Source organism: Castanea sativa, chromosome 8, assembly GCF_040712315.1.
Source record: "Castanea sativa cultivar Marrone di Chiusa Pesio chromosome 8, ASM4071231v1".
NCBI lineage: Eukaryota > Viridiplantae > Streptophyta > Magnoliopsida > Fagales > Fagaceae > Castanea > Castanea sativa.
Window position 1 is genome coordinate 12,729,688 of NC_134020.1, and position 20,911 is coordinate 12,750,598.

At 32.5% G+C, this 20,911-nt stretch overlaps 2 protein-coding genes across 3 annotated transcripts; one reads left to right on the plus strand and one right to left on the minus strand.

Moving 5' to 3' along the window:
• Nucleotides 1–801: 801 nt before the first annotated feature.
• LOC142607174 (homologous-pairing protein 2 homolog) lies at nt 802–3,985 on the plus strand. Of its 2 annotated transcripts, XR_012839253.1 has the most exons (7): nt 802–928; nt 1,052–1,077; nt 1,481–1,748; nt 1,936–2,006; nt 2,088–2,276; nt 2,361–2,522; nt 3,853–3,985. XR_012839253.1 is itself a non-coding variant. In XM_075778599.1 (6 exons), exons 1-6 carry the CDS (start codon nt 901–903, stop codon nt 2,457–2,459), a joined length of 681 nt encoding a protein of 226 aa, XP_075634714.1. In that variant the 5' UTR covers nt 802–900; the 3' UTR covers nt 2,460–2,755. The 2 variants fall into 2 exon arrangements, 1 of the variants encoding a protein (XP_075634714.1); XM_075778599.1 differs by lacking the exon at nt 3,853–3,985 and having other exon boundaries at nt 2,361–2,755.
• A 2,147-nt stretch (nt 3,986–6,132) lies between these two features.
• Nucleotides 6,133–8,840, minus strand: LOC142606770 (uncharacterized). The gene is made up of 5 exons (XM_075778106.1): nt 8,478–8,840; nt 8,114–8,217; nt 7,830–8,001; nt 7,302–7,421; nt 6,133–7,085 (listed from the first exon to the last, which is right to left on the minus strand). The coding sequence occupies exons 1-5, from the start codon at nt 8,661–8,663 to the stop codon at nt 6,360–6,362; spliced, it is 1,308 nt and encodes a 435-aa protein (XP_075634221.1). The 5' UTR covers nt 8,664–8,840; the 3' UTR covers nt 6,133–6,359.
• Between the last annotated feature and the right edge of the window lie 12,071 nt (nt 8,841–20,911).

Here is a 20,911-nt window from a genome sequence, read left to right on the forward strand (position 1 = left end):
CCATTTTTTTGTGTTTTTATAAATTTTTTGTTAGTTAAGTCAGTTTTTTTTAGCCAAAATTTACTATTTCATATACAATTTTTTTGGGTTGACTTTTTGTATTGTTTTTTTCTTTGCACATCATATTAACTTAAAACATATAGTTTTACACACAAAAACAAAAACAAAACTTAGGAAAAAACAATTTTCATCCTTTATATTTGGGGTAGTTTACAATTCATCCTTCAACTTTAAAATCAAGTAATTTTTCCCTTAGAATTTTGAAAAATAAAAAATATATTATATTCTTATTCTCTAAGTTAAACCCTAATGAAAGTTTATGATTTTTAAAATATTTTATTGTGTAATGTCTAAATTACTTCCACTAAATTTTAAACATCCCAAAAATTTTCATAATGTATTTTGAGTTTTAGATGATAGTAATTCTTGGAAAGATGGAATGATGATATAATGTGTTTTATTTGTTATCCAAAAAACATTGATGTTTTAGGATTAAATTTTCGAAACTTATAATTTATCTAATTAAAAAATCGATGGCACATGCCTTTTGTTATTTATTTATATTTCTTTATTAAAACTCAGTTATTTATTGTTAAAAAATGATAATATTTGTTATCATTTTTAGAAATTTTTAGAGAGTGAATATATTACCTTTAACAAATAGGTACTAAAAACTATTAAAGTAAAAAAAAAAAAATATATATATATATATATATATATCTATATATATATTTCTAAATAAAATAAATATTTATTTTTCCGCGGCAAGCACTGCCTTACGGTGCTGCCCATTAGTGTTAAATAAAGGCTTAAAGCAGGCTTTGTTTTGTATTTTTGGGAAAACCCAAAAACCAAAGGTTTCAGATTCAGACAGACATTTTCCCGCCTATATCCCGATCAATGGCTCCCAAATCAGATAGCGCCGAAGGTACCTCTCTCTCTCTCTCTCCCTGAAGCCATTTCGTTTTAATTTTCTATTTTGCAAGTCCCGATTAGTTGATTTTTCAAGTTCTTCACATTTTGTAAAACTTTTTTGTTTTTTTGGTTGCAGCAATCGTGCTCAACTTCGTGAATGAGGTAAAGCAGTTTTTAACCTCCTATTAATCGCTTCGTTCTCTGGGTTTAAAACTGTAACTCATTTGCTAAACTGTATTATGTGCTTCAATAATTCAGCTGGAAATACTTTATATTATGGGATTGGGACGCATATCTCAAAAATTCAGTATCATATTTGAATGAGATAAATTATTTCATAAACATTTGTAATTGAAATTAGTAACTTCAATTACACAAAATTGAAGTAAAAACAAAAAGAAATCAATATTTTTACCTTAAGGATCTACTTGTTGTAATATTAAATAGTGCTATATCTAAGTTTTAGTATGAGTCACTGAGAACTATATATAGTACGGCTCTATGAATTAATGCTTAATTTGTATCTTACATTGTGGCCTGTGTTTTTCGATTTTCCTTTATTCAGCAAAACAGGCCGTTAAATTCTCAAAATGTGGCCGATTCATTGCAAAAGTTCAACCTCAAGAAGGCGGCCATTCAGAAGGCACTGGATAATCTGGCTGATAATGGGCGGATTTCGTTCAAAGAGTATGGTAAGCAGAAGATATACCTTGCTCGCCAAGACCAATTCAACATTCTGAACAATGACGAGCTTAATCAAATGAAAGAAGAAAATGCAAAGCTTCAGCAACAACTCCAAGAACAAAAGAAAGCAATCAGCGAGGTCGAGGGAGGTAATCCCTATACACCCTTTTTATTAATTGTTTTTTGTAAAAGGTGATCTGTCTTAGTAGTCTTAATTATTTGAACATGTTAGCTTTGGATATCTAGATTTCATCTTGGATGCCAAAAAAAAAAGATATTGGAGGACAAGTCTATCAAGTCATGTAATGTGATAATTTAAATACGCATTTCTTGCAGAGATTAAAACTTTGCAATCAAATTTGACCCTGGAAGAGATACACGACAAAGATGCCAAACTGAGAAAGGAGGTGAATCATAATATTGAACTGGGTTAGAGGTATCTTTGAAGAAGTTTGGAACATACTTAGGGGCTTTTAATTCTGTATCAGGTTAAGGAGATGGAGGAAAAACTGGATAAATTGCGTGGAGGGGTTACACTGGTGAGGCCAGAGGATCGTAAGGCAGTTGAGGACATGGTCTCGGAGAAACTAACTCAGTGGAGAAGGCGTAAAAGGATGTTCAAAGATCTATGGGATGCTATTACTGAGAACTCACCCAAGGATCTCAAGGAGTTTAAGGTAATATATATTTATGGTATATGTCTTGTAAGCATACATATTTGTGATTGCTGAAGTTACTAATGTTTGTACACACTTTTGCAGGAGGAACTTGGAATTGAATATGATGAAGATGTTGGTGTGAGTTTGCAGTCATATAGTGACCTGATGCAGCGTGATAAGAAGCGTCCAAGAGGCTACTGATGTTTATGAAGTGTTTAATCCTTGGTCAAGGATTTAAGCATATAAGATAGTGTTCTCCTAGAGGTAAATCTGTTGCAAAAGGAAAATACATGTGAATTCTGAATGCTTTTTAAGATCAAGAATTTGTCATAGTTGTTACATGTTAACTTTTTGTTTCACAAGGTTGCATGGTATGACAGTTTATGTAATTAAGAGGAGCACCAAATTAGTCACAATTTTAAGCATAAGACACCGTGTACTTGCTGTTATGTTTCATCGAAGAAAAATGATCAATTATGAGCAATTCCTTTCTTGTATCCTGTGATGACTAATGATGTGTAACATTTTTCAAGAACAGAACTGCAACATGACTTGTAATGTATAGAAGACTGAACTCATAACCATTGAATCTGGGCCTTTGTAGCACATTCCTCAAAATTTATTTAACCTCCCCTCCCCCCCCCCCCCCCCTCTCCAAATCCCCAAAAAAATTCCTTATCCTTTTATGGTAAAACTAGGGGTTTATTTCAATGGCTTCATTTCTAGTTCTAGAGTCCTAGGATTTTCATATTGGGGAAGTTTTGTGTACCCACTATATGTTGGGTACCCACCTCTCACAGTGGAGTACATATTAAACTTAGAAAATCTAAGGATTCTTACCCCATTAATCCGTCAATGTAAGGAAAGCTTGTGAAGGAGATTGTGCAGATTGCTCAGTGCTTTAGATCTTGTATGTACAAGCATTGGTTTAGGAAGATTAATGCTGTGACAGCATTTTTCGTTTTTTTCCTGCCTTTTTTTATACATGTAATACTTTTGATAGTTTTTCTGTGGAATGGGATTACTTTTGGAGAACAGAGATGCTGAGTGTAGATACGTCTAGATGTACAACTACAGGTAGTCTTTAATGAAAATGTGACCCTCCACCTCCTGAGAAGAAGTACTAAACTAAACTTAGAAACCTGAATTATTTGTTTGATAATTTTCGAACTTGGACAAACAAAATCATTGTCCTTTTTAAGGTTGTATTTGCAGAAAACGAGGGGAAGAAAGCAATTTAATTATAACTTCAGCCTAGCCTATTCGGGAAGCTCACAAAAAATCCCAAAAACATATCTAATACTCCTGCTCCTTAGTACCAACAAATTTGTCTGCTCATAATGTTAATGGAATTTACAAAAAAAAAAAAAAAAGAAAAAAAAAAAAGAAAAGAAAAAAGGTAAGTGTGTCCTGATTGACTCTTGGATGAATAATAAGAGAACATGAGATGGTGTTATGTACAATTCACACATGCTACAAAAGCTGTCTCATAAATTTCATATGGGGATGAACCATAGGTTAGGACAAGTGTGTCAGATCTTGATACACATATACACTATTGCTAACCAGTTCTCTCTTTCGTGAATCATTGCAGGTGACCATCGTGCACCACAATTGTAAGTGGACCAAAATCTTCATTATTACTTAGTTATGTATAACTGTACGGCTTCCCAATCCCTGTCATAGGCCTCCACTTTTCTTAGTTTAAAGGCTTTGCACTTCGCATCCCTTATCCCTAAGCAGTGACTGCAGTGACAGTAACAAGTAACAACACAAACCATGTTGTTTGACATTTGTGTGAATTGCAATACATATAGGATTCCATGCCTTTTTAAGATCTAGATTTGTGATTCTGGAATCCCAATCAGCTAGTTTACCTTTCAGAAACTTTACACGGCAAACATATTGTATAGATATCAAATGTGAGGTTAATGTGGTTGAAACGGGCACAAAAAACTGGTCAGAATGCCAAGCACAAGCCCTAATGCATTTTCTGTAATTTTTTGGTTAAGAAGTGATTAGTGAGTTAAACCTTTATTAAGCTCATGATAACTAATGTGAATAGAACCTTAACATAGCCTGTGATGTTGCTTGACAATTACATATATATAGCCGTAAATGAGGATGCTGTGATGTAAATGGATGAACAATTGCTCTACTCCGAAGTTAATTTGCTGCGTGCATTGACGCTCACGAAGGCACCTCCTGTGATTGGATCTGTTATGTTCTATTGTTTACAGCGTTTGATAAATTTATAAGAATCATATGAAAGGTCTAAATTCTGGTTCTCAGGCGTCCTAGGGTTTTCATATTGGGGCACACAACACATTACGTACCCTTGTAAAATATGACGAACACAAGTTAAATTTAAAGGCGAAACTACATTATTAGTTCTTGAAATTTACCTTGTGAGCGCTATTAGTCTCTCAAGTTACAAGTGAGCGCTATCAGTCTCTTTAAGTTTTAAAAATGAGTAGTCTTAGCCCTTTATTAAATGAAGTTAGTGCTATTACTTATGTGACTAACGGAATAATGACCTATCATATTTTGTTTAATGATGTGGAATTTTTGAATGAATAAATTTCAAAAACCAATATCAAAATACTCGATCTAAGTCATCTGAACTTTTCCTGTCAATTTCTGAAACGCACAAGAGAGAAAAGTTGCCTGCAAGACAATTGTTGGTTTCCATGGCTGTCTCAAGAGTCGCACCGATGCACTGGAATGGCACCATCCACAATGAAATTGCGATTAATCCATGGATCTAGAATTGTATTCCCACCATAACCTTCTTTTATTCAAAACTGTGCAAGACCCTTTGCTAATGAACCATAATTTAATCGATCATTGGTTTGAACTCAAACGATTGACAAATACTAATGCAAAGGTTCACAATTGAGATATACTCAATCATTAAACCACTGCAACACATAAGGATCAACGATTTCTACGCTTAACACTGGTTTTGTTTTAGATCCAAAAAAACCCACACATCCTCCAACTCCAATGTGTATCTATATATCACAAAACAAATGCAAGCTATGCAAACAACTATTGTAATCCACTCTTCGCTCCACGATATACAATATATGTTTGCCATGATTGAATCTCAATACCCATACGGTTTTGTCCACAATTTTAAACCCATGGATTGATTGCCACGTCATTGCGGATGGTGCCATATGGTGAATTGGTGCGACACTTGAGACAGCCATGGAAAAACAATGATATCCTCTCCAAGCAGCCTTGCTTTCTCATGCATTTCAGACTTTTAGTATCAGATGGGGGAATGGCCAGGTCAAGTATTTTGGGATTAAGGGTTTTGATGTGTAAAATATTTTTTGAAATTTTTCATTAAAATATGCCACAACATTTAAAACTTTGCCAAATCATTATTCCATTAGTCACGTAAGCAATACTACTAACTGTAGTTAATAAAAAAACTAATACAACTCATTTTAAAAACTCAAAGGACCAATGGCGCTCATTTTAAACTTTAAGGACTAACAACATAGTTTCATCAAATTTAAAAACCTTGTAACTGAGACCAGCTATGCCATTTGGACTGTGGTGTGAATGTATCTTGGTAAAATATGTAATTGCTTCTAAGACCATAAGGAGGCCTATCAATGAATTAGTGTATGTTCAAGCATTTATATTAGAAATTTGGAATGCCATTAACAATTTTTTGTGTCTTTTATACACAAATATAAGACAATTGATAGTTCTTTGTCTCATGAGATACCTAGCGTGGCTGACTTGCTTATTGAAGAGTACGTCTAGATGAACACATTCAAATATATATATTTCAAGAACATTGTTTTCAATTTAACATAAAACAATGATAAAATATACATAAATTAACAAATAAAAAGGAAAAATAAACTTACAATTTTTAACTATTTGCAATAGTAAATTTCAGCTCATGGGGGAAAAAAAATAAAGCACTCACAATTCAAACGATGACACTAGTTTACATTTTCTGCAATTATATGGAAGAAAAAAAAAATTAAAGAAACAAACTAATATAGACTCAGCCAATGATGTTACCACAAATCAACAAAACTTACAAAAAGATACCAAATATGCTCAAGTGCTTTTTCAGTATCCGCGCACTTGTCTAGTCCTGACAGATATTGGTACCTTCTCCATGTTTAAATTTTGTGCAATGTGTATCCCAGTCCCAGATCGTTCTGCAGCAAGTCCTGTTGGGTGTCCAAGGCCTAAGCCCACCTTCAGGCCAGCTCGAAACCCTGAAGGAATTTGCTTATGAGGTAGGATGATGCTTTCTTCATGCCCAGTCTCATTGTCACTCTCATCAAAATGCATTTCTTTTTCCAAAGGATCAGCCTGACGTATTACATCTGATGATTTTGTGGTCACCTTTGAAATGTCTTCTGCTGAATCTGAACTTGAAGCAGACATTGACCTCTTCAATTCTGACACATTTTTCTGTTTCATTTTTTCAGCTTGATTTTCATTGTGCGTTTCTTTGTTTACCAATTCAGATTCGTGTGTCATGATTTCATGCTTCTTCAACACTTTGCCTCGTCCATTATTGGGACTATCCTGATCATCAGGATCATGTGGTTCAGATCGAGAGAGCTCCACTGCTGCTCTTGCAGCTGCTGCTGCATAAGCTGCCGACTCAAAAGCTGCTTGAGCTGCATCAGCTACATCCCTGTATTTTTTCTTTCCCTTCATTGAATCAGAGAACCCATAATCTTTTTCCACCTCATGAGGCAAAATTTTCGAATCATCCCCAAGCTTGGTACTACCTGAATTGGCCTCAAGATGGTTTTGCTTCTTGTTCAGATCCAAACTTTCCTGTACACACCACATAGCAAGCCACATGTCATGAACAGTTGTCAAACTTTTGGGTTAATTAGTGTACTATTTTTATTGCAACTCCTATCTTTTTAAGGACCTGTTTGGATTGAGAGGAAGGGGAATAGAATAAAGTAAAATTGACTAAAAATAGACTAATTTTAGATTAATTTTACTCTATCTCCCTCAATTTAAACGGACCATAAATTTGTATACCTCAGTTGAAATAGAAGCTTGATCGAATTGCAAAACAATGTTGTGCTCGGAAGCAATTTCTTTGACCACTTCTATTCTGTTCTCCAAGCTTGGTTGCCTGGTTGATAGCTTTTGTATCATCTACAGGAACCCAATACAAATACAAATGTATCATATGTCATAAACAATGATAAACATACCTAATCAGATTATCAAAGTCTGACTACTTAGATTTTCTCTAGCAACCAAATTACTAAATATTTATTACACATGAATAATCATTCTATTAAGGGATTTATTACCACAAACCAAATATGTCCTTAAGTAATTTCCTCACCTGTCTATGATTCATTCAGTATGAACCAAATACTATTCACTTTAATTATTGTTTTTTTTTTTTAACCATAAAAAGATCAGCATTTTGGGTATATTTTCAGTTTTTGGCATCTTTATGGCTACTCTTTTGGACAAATATACAAACTTTCACCATATGATCGAGCCAAGTAGACACATTTTTACATCTTGAAAATTTTCCAAATCATAATATACCTTACGGTTGACTCCACAATTGTTGCGTAATTCAATAGCAGAAGCAGCAAACTCTTTGCCAAAACGAGTTGTCATAACAGCGCGAATCTCTTGAAGCTCAGGAAACTCCCCGCATCTTGAAGCTGCATAGAGCAAGCTTGATATTGCCTCCCTCAGTTCATCGGGGCACACTCTATACAAAACATACAGAAGCATGACCATCAAAAACAGAAGGTAAAAAAATAGCCAAAGAAAAAGAAGAGAAACATAATTTTTTCAACCGTCAAAATGGAAAAGTAACCAACCTTTCTTGTTCAATGAGGTTGACCCTTTCAATCAGAAGATTGCAATAGCTCTCTATCATAACAAACACATCCAACATGTTTTGTTCCTTGATCACGTGCTCAACCTGTAAGAAAACCATCAAAACTTTATACGGTGCCCAAAGAAAAAACCAGAGCTCGTAAAGAAGATATATTAGTCATTCCCTCCATTAATTCGTCAATTCCATGGTTCATATATATGAACATATATATTATTTTCTGGATCTAACAGTAGTACCATGATAGACTGCACACCTTTATAAATTTAAAATGAACCATGAAATGAAATGAAGATGATCGTTTTCGTTTTCATTAGTAAATCAAAAGCAAAGAAATTAAAGCTTACACGAATAAGAGCACGTTCATGGTGACCCAGGTCAAGGAGCTGAACAACATCAGACCGGGCTTGGGTGCAGCGGACTTGGCGCTGGTTCTTCAAGACAACGAGACGAGAGAGAGCAAGATTGACAAGAGGCTTAAATTTGGAGGGCTTAAAGGTTCTACCAAGTAGAGCATCAAGCTTCTTTCCCATTTCTTAAGAGTGTTGTTTGATCAGTGCCTTCTCAAAGGAGTAGAAGAAAGCAGAGTCTCAATTAATTAGCAGACCAAACAACACAGAATGTGGAGTAGTTGAAATGCACAAGGTAACAAACGAGACTTGGCTCGCTTGGACCTTTATGTCATGACGAGAGAGAGAGAGAGAGTCCTTGACCTTGTGACCATTTATGAAGTGGTTGGTATTTAAGTGTGTATGGGACTTTTTGCCTTACGAGTTAAGTATTTTCTTTCCAATTCAGAAGAGGCCCTGAGCTTGAGAGCTTAATGGGAACGAACAAGGTGTAGTATAAAACGCGGTTGATAATGATATTGTCGATTTCGAGGAAGGAAAGATATATATTAGGGCTGGTGGGCTCCACATGGAGCCCATTTAATCGACCGCCACACGCGTTTGAGGCTTGAGCACGTGAGGAACGATTCTATTCAAATGGGTCCTCGCACAGGGCTAAAATAGTAAAACGTAAAAGAATTTCGTCTCCAAAATGTACCAAATCTGTCTGAGTTGGCAGGGGAAAAAAACATAAATTATGATAAAAATTGGCAGTGATCCGGTGAATCATATATATATATATATATATATCTGAAAGCTCGGAATCTCTCACCATTTTTTACGCATAATATTTAAATAAAATGTATTTAAATAAAATTATTATTGTTTAGTCCAAACTTAACAAAGAGTGAAACTATATCTCTCTAACGGGTAATTCTAACAGCACTTTTTTTTTTTTGGGGTATGAGACCCACTAATGTCAACCCGCATATCGTGCTACCAAAATATCACATTTTGATGAGTACCATCTTCTGACCAGTATTAATCTTAATATCACATGTAACTGTACTTTTGTCACATTCGGTAGTTTCCTTATTTTTTTCTCACATTTGATAGTACCATCCTCAGATTATGCAGTACCAACATTACATGTGACTGTACTTTTGTTACATTCGATGGTTCCATTTTTTTTCATCTCACATTTGATGGTACTATCCTCACATTGCACAATACCATCATCACATGTGATTATACTTTTGTCACATTCGATGGTTCCTTTATTTTTTCTCACATTTGATGGTACCATTCTCACATTGTGCAGTACCAATATCACATGTGACTGTATTTTTGTTACATTCGATAGTTCCTTTATTTTTTTCTCACATTTGATGGTACTATCTTCACATTGTGCAGTACCAACATCACATATGACTGTACTTTTGTCACATTCGATGGTTCCCTTATTTTTTTTCTCACATTTTATAGTACCATCCTCACATTGCGCAGTACCAACATTACATGTAACTGTACTTTTGTTACATTCGGTAGTTCCCTTATTTTTTTTCCTCACATTTTATGGTATCATCCTCACATTATGCAGTATCAACATCATATTTGAGTGTACTTTTGTCACATTTGATAGTTCCCTTATTTTTTTTCTCACATTTTATAGTAACATCCTCACATTATGCAATACTAACATCACATGTGACTGTACTTTTGTCACATTCGTTAGTTCCCTTTTTTTTTTCACATTTGATGGTACCATTCTCACATTATGCAGTACCAACATCACATGTGACTGTACTTTTGTCACATTCGGTGGTTCCCTTTTTTTTTCCCACATTTGATGACTCTATTATCATATTAGGCAATATTAACATCACATTTGACCATACTTTTCTAACATTTGGTAGTACTTTAATTTTTTGTCACATTTGACGATTCCGTTATCACATTAAAGGCGACCACATCACATATGACTGTACTTTTACCTCATTCAATTGTACCCTTATTTCTTTTCTTACAAGTGATAGTTTCATCGTTACATTAGGCGGTGTCAACATCACATGTAACCATACTTTTATCACATTCAATAGTTCCTTCCCCCCTCCCCCCCGGTCCCTCACATTTGATGGTCCATTGGGTGATACCAACATCACATGCGACCAAAATACCCTGAAACTCTCACAAATTACTAGGATACCCTTAAAACCAAAAACATGACCAAAATACCCTTAGAACCTATAAAATGACTAAAATGACCCTAAAACCTAAAAAATGTCCAAGATACCCTTAAAACCTAAAAAATGATCGAAATGACTTTGTAACCTAAAAAGTTATTAAAATTCCCTTAGAACCTAAAAAATGACCGTAATACATGTAAAAATGACAGAATTACCCATAGAACCTTAAAAATGACTAAAATACCCTTAGAACCTAGAAAATGACCGAAATGACCTTGAAACCTAAAAAATGACTGAAATACCCTTAGAATCTTAAAAATGACTGCAATGACCCTAAAACTCAAAAAATTACCAAAATACCATTAGAACCTAAAAAATTACCAAAATGACCAAAATACCCCCCTAAAACCCTCTAAAATTACCGAAATATCCTTAAAACCTAGAAAATTATCAAAATACCTTTGGAACCAAAAAATTTACCGAAATACCTTTGAAACCAAAAAAATGACCGAAATACTACTAAAACCTAAAAAATTACCGAAATAACTCTAAAACCTAAAAAGATGGTTGAAAACTGCAAAGTGTGACCTAGATCACACTAACATGCATAATGAAATAGATCACAATAAGTCATATTGATATCCCTGCAAACACTTATTTTCTATTATTAAGGTTGAACATTTGAAATAGATCACATTGACATATATAAAGAAAAGATAGTTGAAAACTACGAAGTGTGACCTACTTTGCAAACATGAATCCCAAATTTCTCATGTACATTCATGCATAAGATTATCCTAAGTTAATTTTGATTGGTGATTAATAAAATATTAATTCAAATTTATTTGTGAGATCTATATATCTTAACTTAGTGGTAAGCATAAGATAATTAACATTCATGCATAGAATTATCTTCATGTATATGTATTTTTAAACATCTTAGAGGCAATAACTTAGTGGTAAAACAAGCGAGTTTTAACCAAGATACCCTGATTTGAGCCTTCACGTTGATCCCATACCATATCATCTATGGTATATACAAATAAATAATTAACACTTTAAAACATAACCCTTGCTGGTATCTTTTTCTATTTACCCTAGATTATTTATTTGTATATGATGCAATTTGTTTACTAAGAAGTCACTTTTCCATATTCACATATGAATAGATATAGAATTCACTAGTTCTGTTTGTATATACCATAGATGATCCAAAGAAATCAGACCAACTACTTGCACTTGGAGCTATAAATGAAAATTTTTATCTCATAATATCTATAACTTGATTTGATATGTAACTCACTTTCATGTACTACAAGTAGGTCTCTTGTTGCAAAGTATAGAAGCAAAACAACTACAAAGAAATCCATTTAAAAAGGAAATTTTCATTTTAAAAAAATATCTGCTACAATGTGTTTCATTCACATCTATATCTAAATACCATCATGGTAACAATTGGAAAAGAGACAACCAAAAGCATCTCCATGTCTGGATTTCATTCTTAAATTCTCAAGAGGGCAACTTCTAACTTGTAGGAATTTCTTATTGTCCATTCTGCAACTCCAATGCCAACTGAAATATCTGCATTTAAATGGTATAACTATTAGTGCTTAAAAAAAAAATTAAAAGAAAAAAAAAAGATGTTAGTAAGAGCATATCTCTTTGCATAGAGCCTTAGATATTTAGTTATTATTTAAATAACTATAATTACTCAAGAACTTTAGCTTATCTAGCTCAAACTGACAATATCAAGTTCAAAATCATATGTAACAAGTTTATTATAAAAAGAATCAAGCAAACAACAACATGCTAAAAAAAGGGATATAATTAACCTTTGAGAGGTTTCTTACCATCTGAAAGTTGAGTAATAATGTAAATGATTGGGGTGCATATCACTGTTTCAGCTCAGTTTTAGAGCTTGATCTTGTTACATGGACTTCAATTGTACGTGCATATGCATTCTAGATGTTATAAGTGTTTGGACTCATTTACAGAAGCAATACACAACATAATAAGCAAAAAATTTAACTTAATTAATAAACCCATCCATAAATTACATCAAATGTTCCCTAACAGCTTCCAAGAATAATACTTTGCGCAACATAAACATACACAGTGACTCCATTGACACATTTGGCAATTGGTTCTTTACATGGTCAATTGCTTCGGGCTCCAGAACTGGAGTTTCCATGATTTACAAGATCCATTAAAGGAGGAAGTACATCTTGGAAAACACTGTGATAAAAAATTTCACACTTTTAACCATATTTTGCAGCTGGTTGTTAGCATATCTAACCATATCCTGTATATAAAAGCAATTCAAATTATGAAAGGAAATATCTAAAGTAGTAAAAACCTTAACTTCAACTAAATTAACAATGGACATCAATTTATTTCAATTTTTGGGGGTTGAACTGGATTATGACTAATATCCAGTGAAAACATTATGTGGAGTTGGTAGTCTTGGGATTCAATTTTTACACATATGGACATGCTTGCACGTGGTTGCTTTTAAGTAAACATGGTACTAAATCCCACCAATTATAGTTTTCATTTTTCTTTATCCAGTGCAATTCCAAAAGTGCAGAGAATAAAGCTACAATAATACACAAAAATAAAGCAAACAGATGGAAATATGCTCTGTAAACATAATTAGAGTACATATACAAACAAATAGAGAAAATCCTTAATTCCAATGTCAAATAAACCCTCTAATCAAGAGCTCTAATCTGTCTATGAACAAGAGTGGCATCATGATTTAATTTCTCTGGGTCGAGATGGAGAATATTATTCTCTATTGAAACTACGATGTGTCAGCTCCTCTAAGAAGTCAACTAGAGCAACTATGAAACCTTATAAACATTCATAACTACCTAAAAAAGTTGAGAAACAAAGGGTGACACCCATAAATTATAAAGGACATGAACATGTAATGCAATCTACTCTTTCTCCAAGCTTACCTTGTGCCAGATCTCTTACAAACAAACAATTTCATGCACAATACTCTTATTACTAGTAATAAAATGACAAAACAAAACATGTTGTACTAGAAGTATAAACCTGAAATCGATGGAATACACAAAATGCCTCCCTTCGATGGAGAACACAATCAAAGAAACCTTGATTATGAAGGCAGAGTGTTGAATAAGTAGCATTTGCCACATTTTGAAGTTGGTGACTTCCAAACATGCACATTTTCACATCTAAATAACTCAATGAACTGTGTCATTAACATAATTATAAATTATCCAAAACTTCCAAATGACCAATACTTAAAACTTGAATAATAATAATTATTATTATTTTATGAATCAATGAAGATATTTTTTTTGGATAATACAAGAAAGAATTTTATTCAAAGTAAGATAAGTATACAAGAGGAGCCCCAAAGACTCTAAACCAACAGTGAAGTAGTAGAACTCTGCATTACATACCACAATAACAACACAAACACACCATCCAAAGTAGGCAAATTCAACCCTCCTAGGCACGATTATCATGGTAACGGGAAAAGATGACATTACAAAATGCTTAATCATGCATGAAAAAAGTTTCAAATGGTCAATATTTTTGTATTCGTAATCATACATTTTGTTAATTTTGTTTTAATTTTACTTATTAATTTGAGAAGACTTTGGGGGACATCCTGTTTTGGCTGATATAATTTCCGAGCTTGGATCTTTGCCCCCAAATCATCACAGATAACTAGCAATCATATAACCCAAAATACCCAAACCAAATCAAGCTGAAATACCCAAAAAAATTTACCCAAAATCAGCAAGAAAAAGAAAACAATTCTTACACAAGATCTATCTTCTCAATACTAAAATACCTAAATCAAATCTAACCTGAAAGTAATAGCCAAATCATATATATATATATATATATACACACACATACATAAAGCTTCTCCCACAAAAATTCACACCGGTGGCAGTAGCGGATGATCTGACGTTGACAGATGGTGCGCGGCAACTACAGCCGTGGTGGTGGAGGCAATGGGCAATGACACAGAACTTGCCAAGTCTCTCTCTCTCGTTCAGCCTCTTTCGTTCTCTGTTTTCTTTTTCTTTTGGTTATCTTTTTCTTTATATACACTACCTATTCTACCGGTAACAAGTTTAGCTAATAATTTAAATAAATGTTCAGGATTGAAATTTTTAAAATGTACGGCTAAGATTTGAGTGGGTACCATACCCACTGAAAAAAGAGGAGGGTATAGTAGAATGATCCCTCTCTAACAAGTCCAATTTAAACTCAAACTCATCATTGTTATAGTTTTTTAAACAATTTAAAAAAAAAAAAAAAAACATGCTACTATGAAAAGAGAATACTTCACACTATTTTGCTACTATTAAAACATAAGAACCCTAGAACTCTTCCCTTCCCCTAAGAACGACATCTGTTTCAACCTGGTGGAGAAACCTTCGCAGAATATGCATAGAAAACTATTCGACAACAAGACACCTGATGCTAACCAAGCTATAAGGCACAAGAAAGTGCAAGAACTCCTAGCTGATACTCATCAAAGCAGCGAGGCAGTAGATATTGGGAGAGCTGCTTTCAAGACCACACTTAATCTATTATGAAACACCATTTTTTCGGTGGATTTGGCTAACCCCAATTCTAACACAGCTATTAATGGACTTTGACACATGTTTGAAGAACTCACCATCCATTGAATAAAAAATTATTTATTTGATGATTCTTCATTCTTTTTTCCTTTTGATTTTGTAGGTTTCCTAGGAACACAACCTAGCAGGTAAGAGAATTAGTAGTTGTTTTTATCTAATTTTTCTTTTAGGTGCAATAATGTTTTACAGTATTCCTCACTTGATGTCACATATAATCTGGTATATAGAGTACATAATCTCTGTTTTCTAATTCTTTAGTTTGATCTCAAAAGCATGTGCATGTTTATGATTCCTTTTTGTGGTAATAAGTTTCCACAATTTATGTCAGAATATCCTCCTTCCTCCATTGTAAGTATCGAATTTTTTTTTTAAAAATCGTTTAAACTAAAATTTTTACTTATCAGTTTTTATGTTAGAATATATTCATGAACTTTGAGGTTTGTAAGATTTATTGTTGAAGTTTGTGAAAGTATTTGGTTATGATTTTTTTTTATTACGCAAATTTTTACCTAACAATTTTTATGTTAGAATACATCCATGAACTTTGAGGTTTGTAAGATTTATTGTTGAAGTTTGTGAAAGTATTTGGTTATGATTTTTTTTATTAAACATCTTTTTAGATCTGAATTTTGATTTAAATTATGAAATATGTTATTAGTAACTCCTCTTTTCTTTTTCTTTTTTCTTTTTTTCCCCTTTTTTGTAAAATATGGTCATCAAACAAGTTATGATTAAGTGATTAATGATCAATGTGATTGACCACAATTTTATATTACTTTATTGTCAAGTCATTAATATCAGAGGTTCTCTCTCTCAAAAGAAGAAGAAGAAGAATAGGTTAATTCAGTTTCATTTTTAAAAAATAGCAATGTATAGATCTTATGAAGTTAGTCATGCAACTATTATGCACCTCTCTACAAAGTAATATATGGACTTAACTGAAAATTTACATAATTAATAATGTAATTTTTTTTTTTAAGTACTGAACTAGCTACTGTTGTGTGGGAACTACATAAGTATTTAGATTCCTTTTCTCCTTGACGGCTTTGATTATGATTCTTTTTGTCAACTTGGTGTTTCTTTGCATTTTGGATCTTTTACAAAATGGCCATCAATTTTTGGATTATTTATTTGTTATTATTGGTAATACGAGTTCCTACTGCTTAGAATGCTTCACATCCCCATGGCAAGGTCGTTTCTACTCACTTGGTAGGGATTAAAAGCTCTTTGTTGTTTTACATAAACTTACCAAACTTTTTCATGTTAGTTGGCCTATTTTGAAAGACCTTTAATTTAGTCAATTTGTAATATATTATGTTATTTGTTTGTTGGGCCAAGCTTGGTTTTGATGTAGGTAACGCAGCTGGACTTGAATTTGGATCTAAGGGTATAATTCCTATTCAAGAACTTCAACTTAATCTATCCAATGAATTTGACTTATGTTGTCTGCAATTTTTTTTTTAAAATACAAAGATAGTAATGCCTAACGATTTGTTAAGTCACTGAGGGAGCAAAGGAAAATGCAATGTTCTAATCTTAATGCTATTAGTTTTCTATTTGTATTCAATTTAAAGATGTGCATTTCAAAATTTTATCAGGGATATGTGCGTGAGAACCCAAAAACGGATGATTTTATTGATGATAATTCAAGAATCTCATTTGGCCACCGTTTGATAGTTATATCAGATGAACTTTATGAGGTATGCCATGTCTCATCTTGCTACCATTTTTATGTTCATTCTATTGCACATCCCTAAGCTAACATATACATCATCTTTTAATTTGTTTTAAATCATTCTAAATTAAAGTAATGTTTCATGCCTTTGTAGTCAACCAAAGAAATCTGCAATGGTGGTCATGTGAATTTAAATGAGAGCAGTATATAATGTGCATCAGATATTCAAGCCATTGATGAAGTCAGAGGGTCTACCACTTTCTAATATGCTTAGATATATCCTTATCATTATTAAGCTATGTGCATGTGTGGTAGCACAATTTCAAGCTGCACCTTTCGACAACACAAAATTTTTTAAACTTCACTTTTTCTTTAGGAACAACGTATTCAAATAAGTACTCATTAAATGATTTGCTACCCTTTCAGGAATATAATTATGTGCTCTCTACTGTGTGGGCTAATGATAAGTCTATTAGAGAAGCCCAAAATGTAATATCAACTTTCTCATTGTTTTTATTTTTATTTTTTATGGGAGTAGATCACAAACTAGAGAAGTTCTCTTCTATTCAAAATTTACTATCAACTTCCTTCTTCTTCTTCTTCTTCTAGACATGCACGTCATGTCACGGGTTTTTCTGTTTGGATGGAGGATGTTCCAGTCCATTATTTTGCTACTTAAAATTCAAAGTCTTCTTTCTCAACAAAAAAAAAAAAAACTTCTTCTCTTTCAATTTATAAACATCTCACACAATTTCATTAGCCAACTTCGTATTAGCTAGAACCATACATGTCTAATGTTGTAATGTAGAATTAGCAAAAATGTCTATTTTGGTGCAGATGTTTGTATGTAATGTTTCCTATTGGCAGCTTTATGGACATTGAGAAAATGCTCTATTAGCTTGAACTCACATGTGACATGTCTATAACAAAAATTACCCAAAGAAGAGGTAAACCTGTGAAGCCTTTAAAATTCTCACAATTTTTCACATCAGCACAATATTTAAATAAAATTGTCATTTTATTTTTTAAAAATTGTTTTTGTTTAGTTCAAACTTAACAAGGAGTGAAACTTTATCTCTCTAACAAGTTCAACTTAAACTCAAACTCATCATTATCATTTTTTAAAAACAAATTTATTTTTGTTTAATCAAAACTAAATAAGGAGTGAAACTCTATCTCTCTAACAAGTCCAACTCCGACTCAAACTCAAAGTCAAACGTTGATAATCTATATAAAAACAAAAATTATGATAGGACTAAAAAAAACAAAGAAAAAAAGAGACTCACATTGAAAATAGGACTAAAAAAAAAAAAAAAACTCATGTTAGATTAAGAAAAAGAGAGAAAGAGAGAGACTTATGTTAGGACTCTCTCTCCCCTCCTCAAAGCCCTAATAATAATCACCTCTAAACCCTAAACTTAACTTCACTTTAGGATTCAAAAAAAGAAAAAGAAAAAATAGAGAGACTCACGTAACCAAAAGAAAAAACAAAGTTGGAACTAAGAAGAAAAAGAAAAGAAGAGAAAGACTCTTGTTAGGAGTCTCTATTCCCTCCTCAAAACCATAGCAATTACCACTTCAAAACCTTAAACTTAACTTCACTTTAGGATTAAAAAAAACGCAAGCAATTTGATTCATCTTTCTTCTTTGATTAATGAATTTTATGTCGAATTTGTTTATATTGTTATTATTAATAAAATTTCAATTCAACATATGTGGATATTTGTCTATACTGTTATTAATGAATTTCATCTTTTATGTCGAATTTTTATTTGCTTTCATATGTGCCTGAAATTTTCTTTCTATCTTATTCTTTTGTTATGTTTAGAATTGATTTTATTTTGAGTATTTGGGTTAATCTCCATATTTATATTGACATTGTTTTCGTGGGTTTGGTTTTTGGATTTAAAATTCTACTAATTAGGTATTATAATTTTGATATTGTTTCATGTTTTGAATTGTCTATATTGTTATTACTACGAGAAAGTCATATTGCTACTCAAATTTGAAATTTGGTGTGTCTTCCTCATATCATGGTCTTTATTTATATATTTGCAGTTTATATTAATTTTCAGTGTGTGTATATATATAATTATTGGGAGTTTTGTTTATTAATTTAAGAGTTGTAAATTACTTTGTAGATTTCGATAACTATGCACTTGCAACTTAATAACATTCAATGTTAGACAACACTTCTAAACTACGGAAAAGTATAGAAGTTAAATATTTCTTCATTTTTTTGAAGAAATACTAATTAGCAAAATGTCTATTTACTCATTGTTGGATTTTTTTTAAGAGTCAATAGTTTTTTCGTGTATCGCACGGGTCAGTGATTAGTAGTTACGAAATTGGAAAACTGGCAATATGTATTATATATTTTGAGAAGAAATAGAGAAATCTTATTAAGGTAAATCACGATCAATGCAGTTCATTTAACAATGCCTACTACTATGCTTCTCAAAAAAAAATGTCTATTATGAAAGGGGGAGAATCCTCCGTCCAAATCATAAATAAATAAAAAATTACATTAATACAATTGAAACAAAAATGGAAGAGAATGAAAAGAAAATAATTATTCTTCTTTCTGTTATTTGGATTTTTTTCCCTAAAAAAGAAAACTTGGATTTTTTAAAGGAAAGTAATAGAATGAAAACTAACATTATTGGTCAGTTTTTTTTTTTTTTTTCTCCTTTTAATGAAAACATCATTTGAGAGTTGGATAATAAAGAATGAAAATGAATCCTTTTATAATAATTGATGGGTATAAATCGTCCAAAATACTAACATGCCATGTCTATATAAATCTCAGGGAAAATGGGCTTTTGCCCTTATTTCTTAAAATATCTAACAAATTGTTCCTGTTGTGAAACTATTAAGCACCATGTCCTTGTTTTAAAACTCGATTTTATGATTATCGAGTTTTAGGTAAGTTTTTGCCACATTGGACGAGCAGCTGTGGCTTTTCCCAATTAAAAAAGTCCAGTTGGAACTCAATTTTAGTAAAATTGAGTTCCTCGAAATTTTTTTTCAAAGTTGAACTTGATATTTGTAAGACCAAGTTTCATGCGAATTTGAAATAATATTCGATATTACGAATTTTTTGTCGTGTCTATAACTCAATTTTAAAAATATTGAGTTATATTGAGATTTTTTAAAAAGTATACTCGATTTTGTCATTATCGAGTTTCACTAATGCTATATCCAAAACAGGTTGTTCAGAATCAGCGTTTTTGGCTTCCTTAACTTCAGTGTTTCTTACAGATCCATAGCTATACATCTCTGGATTCGGTGTTATCTCTCAAGGGATCCTCTCTCTATCATCTTAGGTACTAAATCCATATCATGATTTAATGCACATAGCAAAATTTCTGACATAGGTGATGAATAGTTTTAGATATTGCAAAACTTTATCAGCCAAGATGTATTTTCATATTGGGGATGTATTTTCATTTGGTATGTTGTATTGTTTGTGCTTTGGTATTTGGTTGAATGAGCGTTATGTGAGTACATTGGGGTTATATTGGTTGTGGTGCATTTATAGCCTTAGTTCATGGTCCAAGCATTATAAAATATATGAGTTTTCAGGTCTTGTCATGTCAATATAGGCTGGAAAAAAAAATATATGAACAGGATTACCCATGTTCCCAATGTTACAGTGATATTTCAGCATGAGTACAGTAGTTTAAGTCAATTATATTTGCATAGTTGCAGTGCACTTTAACAAAGCCCCATCTTTAATTGACATAGTGCTATGCATTCTGAACCAGGGTACGATTATTCATATATTTACGTTCTGTGCCACATGTGAGTGTTAGCATTTAATTTCTAGCCTGTAATACTACATAAATTTATTAATGTCTTTGTCGTGTACCATCTTATGCAGCTTTACATTATTTACCAACGGTTGATGCACATTGTTAACTCAATCATTTGATGTTTTTGCAGATAGCGTGAATG

What these genes read in the sequence shown, in the direction of transcription:
- LOC142607174 (XM_075778599.1), top strand. Translation starts at nt 901, where the DNA reads ATGGCTCCCAAATCAGATAGCGCCGAAG. An exon ending in CAAATCAGATAGCGCCGAAG is followed by an intron (nt 929 to 1,051) that starts GTACCTCTCTCT and finishes TTTTGGTTGCAG; the next exon opens with CAATCGTGCTCAACTTCGTG. An exon ending in AGGATCTCAAGGAGTTTAAG is followed by an intron (nt 2,277 to 2,360) that starts GTAATATATATT and finishes ACACTTTTGCAG; the next exon opens with GAGGAACTTGGAATTGAATA.
- LOC142606770 (XM_075778106.1), bottom strand. Translation starts at nt 8,663, where the DNA reads ATGGGAAAGAAGCTTGATGCTCTACTTGGTAGAACCTTTAAGCCCTCC. An exon ending in ATGAACGTGCTCTTATTCGT is followed by an intron (nt 8,218 to 8,477) that starts GTAAGCTTTAAT and finishes GTTTTCTTACAG; the next exon opens with GTTGAGCACGTGATCAAGGA. An exon ending in AACCTCATTGAACAAGAAAG is followed by an intron (nt 8,002 to 8,113) that starts GTTGGTTACTTT and finishes TGTTTTGTATAG; the next exon opens with AGTGTGCCCCGATGAACTGA.